The sequence below is a fragment of the Otolemur garnettii genome, unplaced genomic scaffold, assembly GCF_000181295.1.
Source record: "Otolemur garnettii isolate 467f Iridium unplaced genomic scaffold, OtoGar3 scaffold00087, whole genome shotgun sequence".
Taxonomy (NCBI): Eukaryota; Metazoa; Chordata; class Mammalia; order Primates; family Galagidae; genus Otolemur; species Otolemur garnettii.
This window is the reverse complement of record NW_003852482.1, coordinates 7,686,624-7,694,743: the sequence shown is the minus strand read 5'-3', so window position 1 is coordinate 7,694,743 and position 8,120 is coordinate 7,686,624. Positions and strand designations below refer to the sequence as shown.

The 8,120-nt window shown below is 49.8% G+C and overlaps 1 protein-coding gene across 1 annotated transcript in view; it reads right to left on the bottom strand.

The window, feature by feature from the left end:
- Window positions 1–4,637, bottom strand: part of CUNH9orf50 (chromosome unknown C9orf50 homolog) — a 6,587-nt gene extending 1,950 nt beyond the window's left edge. The window contains 6 exon segments of the mRNA XM_012808212.1: window positions 872–1,035; window positions 1,090–1,166; window positions 3,602–3,648; window positions 3,651–3,700; window positions 3,804–3,894; window positions 4,136–4,637. Of these exon segments, the coding sequence (XP_012663666.1) occupies window positions 872–1,035; window positions 1,090–1,166; window positions 3,602–3,648; window positions 3,651–3,700; window positions 3,804–3,894; window positions 4,136–4,637 (931 nt within the window).
- Between the last annotated feature and the right edge of the window lie 3,483 nt (window positions 4,638–8,120).

Here is an 8,120-nt window from a genome sequence, read left to right as displayed (position 1 = left end):
AAAAAAAAAAAAAAGAAACTACATACTAAGTGCTCAATACATAGCAGCAGAATGTTGACTGCTGGAAGCTTTGGGGGCTCCTGGATCCTGAGAAGAGAAGCAGTGGGGCACATGGAGAAAGGGGGAGCTTGGGGAGGGTACACCAGAGCAAGGGCAGGCGCTGCTCAGCTGCCTTCCAACACCCACTTTGGAAAGCTCTCTGGAAAGTGTGCAGAACAGAAGCCACTATGTCAGGGCTTGGTGGTTCTTAGCTTCTTTGTGGGACTAGGCAGTGGCTGCTGTCCCCAGAAGAAAGTTTTCTTCTTTTTGACCTTCCTTTAGCCAGGCTTCTGAGGTTTGCCTTCATGGATATGGGGGGGAAGATGCTTCCAGCGGCTTCTGGATCTCCTGGAGAAGGAGCCCCTCTATGCTGTGTGTGTGGGGGGGGAGCACAAATGTGGACTGTGAAGCTGTGGGTGCTGCTTCCCAGATGGGCAGATACAGTGTGTGGGACCTCTTGGCAACAAGAAGTCCTTTGGTGGTGGCCAGACCTAGATGACCATTGTTTCCTGGGCCACCATTTTAGCCATTCCCTAGTGCCACCCACCTTGGGACAGCTCTGCTGGACCTCAGACCCTCAGTGGTTCTCAACCTTCCTAATGCCACAACCCTTTAATACAGTCCCTGTGGTTCACAACCCACAGGTTGAGAACCGCTGCTCTTCTTGGTCCTTGACGGTCACTGTGACATCCTCTAGTGAGGCCAGTTGAGGTATTTCTTCTTCAGGGTCAGTGATCTCTTGGCCTTTACAGGCCTGGGCCATGGTCTCTGCCCTCCCAAGTCTAGGCTGGAACTTTCTGGAGTGCTGAGAATCCCTATCCTGTCTGCCTACCTGCACAGCTGCGCTCCCAGTATCGGAGTGCGGTGTCCCGAACGGTCTCATCAGCAAACCGAACCCGGAGAGGGGAACACCTCCTGCGGGCCCTGGAGGCCTCCCCTGAGAGGTTTCGAGTGACCACAGCCTTGGGCTTGGGGATTTGTGCACTGTAGGGGCTGCTGAGAGAGGTGAGAGGGGCAGGAGCAGACAGGGCCTGAGCCCAAAGCCCCCACCTTGACCCCGACACCACATCCACTAGATCCAGACTCGCTGTGTGATCCTGGACAAGTGACCTCCGCTGGTGTGTAAGCTGAGGCCACGGCATAATGCCCACCACGGCAGCCAGCCTTTACTGAGCACTTCACTTCTGCCTGGTAACAGATCACACAGGTAATATGCACCATCCCACCAAACCCCAGTCACCCCCATGAACAACTATCATCATCCCCATTTTATAGTTGAGGAAATTGAGGCCCAGAGACTTTTGCAACTTGCCCAAGGTCACACAGTTGTAAAGCGTGGAGCCAAGATTTACATTCTGGCTCCAGAACAAGCAGTTTTACATCTCAAGCAAGTTAGCACAGAGAAGATGCAAGCCAACTCAGGAGTCATGCAGTCTTGGGATTTTCCTGACTCTCCAAGCCTCAGTTTTCTTCTCTGTAATTGGGGGATGACTATGGTGCCTACTGTACAGGGTTGTGAAGACATGGAGTGCAAAAGTGTCCAGTCCAGCATCTACAGGGCCAGAAGTAAATATCTCTAATAGCTCATAATGGAGCTGTCTCCATTATGTCCCATGCCAACCGCGTGACCTTTGGCAGATTGCCCCCAAGTCTCCATTTTGCAGTTTTCTCCTTTAAATGATTTATCATAGGCACAATAACACCATTCTCATATGAGTTTGGTGAGTATCAAGTGACTTATATGAGCCTGGCACAAGGCTTGTGTTCAGTAAAGGGTTATTTTTTATATTTATATGGAACAGATAAAATTGTTCCATTTATTGTTATTAATTTCAGCCTCAAGGTCAAGGCTACAGGAGGGCCTCCTTGATCCACTGATGGTTCTGTTATTCAGAAATACCATTTTATCTTAAGTATACACACATGTATATATGTACATCTATTGGTCTGACCATTTATCTGGTATTGGCAGAGGGATGCTTTCCATCAGCCCACCCAAGAGCCAACCAGCTGTGAGATGTCCACAGCAGCGCCTAGCCACAAGCTACTTGGTATCTGATGGAGCCTGCTCTTGTTCTGCCTGCCCATCTGAAGTCTTGGCTTCTCCCCTTCAGGATTGCTGGGGCCTGTTTTAATGCACCCTGGTGTCCCCTGTAGGACTACCAGGGAACCTCACACACAGTAAGGTGTTTAAGCACTTGCTCTTGAATCTGCAAGATCAAGTCGGTGAATGTGTCTATCTCTACTTTTGCTCACATTTAAGAGAATGAATTCCATACTTTTAATTATATCTTGTGAGCAGTAGTGTGCTTACTTAGCCTGATTGGTTTAAAGTTTCTGGGTTGGTAAATATTTTACATTTTCAGCTTCTACTCTGAATCATCAGTGATGTCTGCCTGGAGTTTTGTGTCAAGAAGGGTTCTGAGGCTCAGTGGGGAAATGTGCTATAATCCATTAGTATTGTCTGGCATGGGCACAGTATAAGGAGGAATGACATATATGCCATATGCTTAGTCTCCCTGGTCTTTAAACTCATGGGCAGTGCTCTTCACCCTTTACCCCTGCTTAAACCTGTTTAACCCAGAGAGATTTTTTTTCCTGCTTTCTTTTCTGTTAGAACTATGGCATCTAGGCCCCAGTAAGCTCTCATGCCCCAGTTCTTCTCTTACCTCTATCCCTTATTTTACTTCCTTCATTGTTTGACATATAGTAAAACCTAATAAAAGTTAGAGAAAGAAATAGACAAATTGCTGGTGGGATGGATATAAGGATGGAAGACTGGGTGGGTGGGCTGATGGATGAACTAACAGGCGAACTGAGAAAGGGTCTGGATAAGATTAAATCATGGGTGGATGGCGGGCGGATGGATGGATGGATGGCTAGATTAGTATGTAGATTTGTGGGTGGATTGTGACTAGATTAAGGATGAAAGTATCCTGGATTTATAAGTAGATGGAAAGATTTGAAGATAGTTAACCATTAGATGCACAGATGGATGGACAGAAGAGCGGGAGTTTGTGAACAAATGAATGACCAACCAACTGGCTGCATGGGTGGATTAATGGACTGACAGAAGATGTGATTCATCAGTGGGTAGGCAGATGGAGTCATGGGTTTGTGATAGATGGAGGAATGGACAGATTCATGAACAGTCTAGAAGATCAGGCCATGGACTAGATGTTTGCAAGGGTGGATAGGTGAATGGAAGAATAGACACATGAATAGATTCACAATGAATTATGAATGTGTTGCAGAAGACCTGATTAATGGATGGATGGATTCATAGATGAATTGGTGAATGAATTTGGAATGGGTTGGTAGAAGACTTAATTCTTGGATAGACCTATGCACGAATAGATGAGTGGCTTCACAGATGGATTATGAATGCTTGCTTCAGCAGAAGATCGAATGCATGGATGGACACATGAATGGGTGGACTGAAGATGGATGGATGGATAAAGGGATAAATACATAGGTGGAAGAGGAAAGAAAGGAAGGAAAGAAATGCACTTTCTCCCCACCCCACTCATCACGCATCCCCTCCCATCACTCATTGGTTGACTGTGGTGAGTTGTGAGTGATCACCCTTTAGAGGCCCCAGGGTAGAATCTGATGGAGCAAAATGTTTTTAAGATTATCCTCAAAGTAGGCTGACTGGGCCCTTAAAGACAACCGGGCCACACTTGCCATGGGTGGCTGGAGTCCCTCATCCTGGAAGCACTGATGGCAACCCTGTCTTGACCAAGAAGGAGACTGACACTTACCACAGGTCTGGGAGGAAAGAGCGGTTGGGACACTGATGAGACCTTTGGCAGTGCTCTGACACACCCCTTTGATGTCGCGGTACTGGGGATGCTGGAGCCAGAGGGAGGTGGAAATGGTTGTGAGCCTTTTCTGCCGGACAGTCCTTATTATGATCTTCCTATTATAGGGCCTTGGGGGCGATGGAGAACCACCCCTCAAGGAGGGATTGTGAGGACTGTGTGAGAGGTACTCAGCTGACATTAGCATCCTTCTGAACACTGGGCACCCCTCCCCAGGAACTAGCTCAGCCCCGCCCCGCCCCGCCCCCTCGGGCCCGGGGGCTTGGCCTCACTCTGTGGCTCCAGGGGCTCCTCACACTTCTGCTGGAGCTGTCTCAGAAACTCGCGGAACCTGCTAGGGAGGAACTCTCCTAAGAGGGAGCCAAGGGAGCCGGGGCCCTCCCTGGCCGCGCGCCTGCGAGTGTACTGGCACTGTCCAGGGCCAGGACACCCCTGCGCCGATCCCCGGGACGCTCTGGAGGACAGCAGGGGTGGCAGCAGCAGGGACTCCAGCACGCCGCGCTTCTTCTGCGCCTGTGGGGGGACTGGGGACCGGAGGGGCCGGCGCGGCGTGGGGATCCTGACGTCCTCCTGGGACTCAGCATCCCAGTCCTGCCACCACGCGGAGCCACCCTCCCGGATCCTGTAGCCCGCTACATCCCACGCGTATCGGGCCCCTCGGAGCTCGGATGGGGTCAGCCTGGGCAGCCGCGGGTCTCTCTGTCGCAAGTCGCCACCAACGGGGTACCGCTTGCGCGCCCCCTGGGCCCCCCCGTTGCGCTGACGCCGGAACATGCTCAACCCCGCGTTCAGCTTAGGGCATCCTCACGCCAGCGGGGGCGGGGGGCGCCGTGTGAAGTGGGGGGCAAAGACCTGCTCCGGGCCATAGTGCCCAGAGTGGGACAGAGTGATACCCAGGGACTCACGCTACCGGCCGGCAGACAGTGAGGGGCTCAGGCTGGAGCTCCCTGAGCCTCTATTTCCTCACCTGGAAAATAGTGACGGCAGGAGCACCCACCTTTTTGTGTTGCTGTGACGTTTAAATGAGTGAATACGTGTCTGTCTCTTAGAACAGTGCCAGGCACGCTGTACGTGCTTAAAGACTAGCTGCCATTCTTATTATTTTAAAATTATTATTTAGGATTAGTCTTGGCTTCACTACTTACCAGCTCTATAACCCTGGGCAAGCCAATTAACTTCTCTGTCTTGTCTCAGCGTTCTGGTCTGTAGAATGCGGTACTGCCGGTGCCTGCCTCTTCCTTAGAGTGAAATGGCTTCCCGCTGGTTGAGCACTTAGCCCAGGCTTATACGTCCAGATGTTAGTGCTCTACTAGGAACTTAGAGGAAAACAGACCTGAGCAGCAGTCTCCCAGTCCTGGTGATGCCTCAGAGCCCCTTGCGTGGGGAGCTTGTTGAAAATGACTTCCCCCCACCTCCCACCCCAGATGCTGATTCAGCAAGTTTGGAATGGGGCCAAGACACAGATTTTTTTTTTTTTTTTTAGTTTTTTGTTTAATCTGTTGACTTTTTTTTTTTAATTTTTGCGGTTTTTGGCCAGGGCTGGGTTTGAACCCACCACCTCCGGCATATGGGGCCAGCACCTTACTCCTTTGAGCCACAGGCACCACCCCAAGACACAGATTTTTTTTTTTTTTTTTTTTTGAGACAGAGCCTCAAGCTGTCCCCCTGAGTAGAGTGCCATGGCATTACAGCTCATAGCAACCTCCAACTCCTGGGCTCAAGTGAGTCTCCTGCCTCTGCCTCCCAAGTAGCTGGGACCACAGGTGCCCGCCACAACGCCCGGCTATTTTTTGGTTGCAGCCGTCATTGTTGTTTGGCGGGTCCAGGCTGGGGATTTGAACCCGCCACCTTAGGTGTACGTGGCTGGCGTCTTAGCCGGTTGAGCTATAGGCGCCGAGCCAAGACACAGATTTTTAACACACTTCTCCTTTGGAAGGTAGAGGCCTAGTCCTACCCCCCAGTTCTGACACTGGGGGTATCTGAGCCCACTTTCTTTCCACACCAGACTCCCAGTTGCTGTCAGCTTTGAGCTGGTCCCTGGGTAGTGTCACACTCACCCTGGTGGATCTTCTGGGTAGGGCCACAGAATGTCTCATGAGTTCAGAGCCCCCTACCAGGCGGGCTAGTGCTTGGGAGAGCCCATCTTCCTTGACTGATCCCTTTGCCAGCCCCTCCCTGCTGCTTCTAGGGGCCTCTCCAGGGTCATTGTGATCCGTCCCTTACCCTAGCCACCTAAGCAGCAGTGAGCACTGAGGCCTGGAGCCAAGGGTGGGGCTCTGTTGCCCTGGCCATGGCTGCAGCCACCAGAGAGACTCCTGATCAAGGCAGCCAGGCCTAAACTAGAGAGGGCAGAGCTCAGAATGGGCCACTCATTCCAGATCCAGGAGACTCAGATGGGTCATGTTTGGTTAGGTGACTGGATGACTGGATAAATTCTGCCTCAAATCTGGGCAGTAACAATATTGGAAACTAAGAGACCCAATTCCAAGTCTATGATCTACTTCTCTTTGCTGTGTGATGCAGGCCAGGTGACTCCCTTCTCAGGACTCCATGGTCAAATGGACTGATGGCCCTGATCTATGACTCTTGGCTGGGAGGGGAACAGGAAGAAGTTCACTGTATTGTGAAACTCAGGTGGAGGACAAGGATAGTTTAGTATTTCACTGTAATGGTATAATTTTATAAATTGAAAATGACAAAATGACTTTGTAATTCAAATTACATGGTGTCTCACTGGAGGAGGTATCAACAAATATGTATTCTATTTTTTGTTTATGCTCCTCAACCAGAGATAGAGGGATGTACTTCTTGGGCAAGTTAGGAAATTGAGTGGGGGAAGCAGAAATTTTTGTATTTATTTAAAGGGTATGTGAGTTTTAAGAAATGGTTGAGGAACACCAGATTGTAGATGGTTTCTAAGGAGTCCTCCAGCCCTTGCCCACTGTAAACATTTACTGAGGACTACTATGTGCTAGATAGGCTTGGGCATTCATAGATGGGAGAAGCTTTGCAGTCAGGGTGCTGTCCAGATTCTGGAAAGGTCTTGAAGCCTGGGTATGGGGAAGGGGCTTTCTCTTTCTTTGACAGGAAATAAGGTAGAGGCAGCCTTTGAGGCATATGAGAGCTTGGATCAGAGCTATTCCCCCCCCCCAAGAGGATTCTAGACACCTCCAGCAATTGAATTATTCAGATCTATCCTCTTTCCTTAGAGACATGGAAAATGAAGCTTGAGAGAGGGATCCAGACCAGGGGCAGCAGGTATGAGCTAGAATAGTCTGCAGGGGATGCTGGATAATACATGTACATAAACAGATTTGGGGGACTCAACTGCAAGTGGGGCTTTTCAGCACCCCCTCTCCCCATAGCTTTCACTGCATTACAGCAAAGACTTTTTTTTTTCCCCCCAGTTTTTGGCTGGGGCCGGGTTTGAACCTGCCACCTCTGGTATATGGGGCTGGCGCCCTACTCCTTTGAGCCACAGGCACCGCCCTACAGCAAAGACATTTTAAGCACTTCCTGTGTGCATCACTCAGAGAAAGGCATTGTAAATCTAATACTAGGATGTTAATTAAGGAAAAATTAACTTAAGACGGATATATTCACTGTAATAGCTTCTGTTTCTTAACCCACTGCAAGCATCAGGCTGAAGTGCAATATCCCACAAATTTAACCCTTCGGAGCGTCAGAAGCTGAGCAATTATTACTATCTGGCAGAAGAGAGGTTAATAGGGCCTACCTACTTCCAAGCTTGAGAGTGCAACACAGCTGCTTCAGAGACTGCTTTAGAATTTCCATGTATGTGAGGATCCCAGGGAAGGGCTACCTTTTTTTTTTTTTTGAGAGACAGAGTTGCCCTGGGTAGAGTGCCATGGCGTCACACAACCTCCAACTCTTGGGCTTAGGCGATTCTCTTGCCTCAGCCTCCCAAGTAGCTGGGACTACAGGCACCCAGCACAACGCCTGGCTATTTTTTTGTTGCAGTTTGGCCGGGGCTGGGTTCGAACCTGCCACCCTCGGTATATGTGGCCAGTGCCCTACCCACTGATCCACAGGTGCCCCACCCCATGGGCTACATTTTTGGAATGGAAACTTCATAAATAATCTGATTGTCTGGGGTGGCAATCCTTAGGTATGAAAGCCCAGGTATTTCATTTTCTTTAGTTTTGGCGGTTGGTATATTATTTTAAGATGCTAATGGTGATGGGTGCATTTAAGGTTAAAAGCCTTTTTTCCTCTTTTTAAACAGTGGGAAACTCA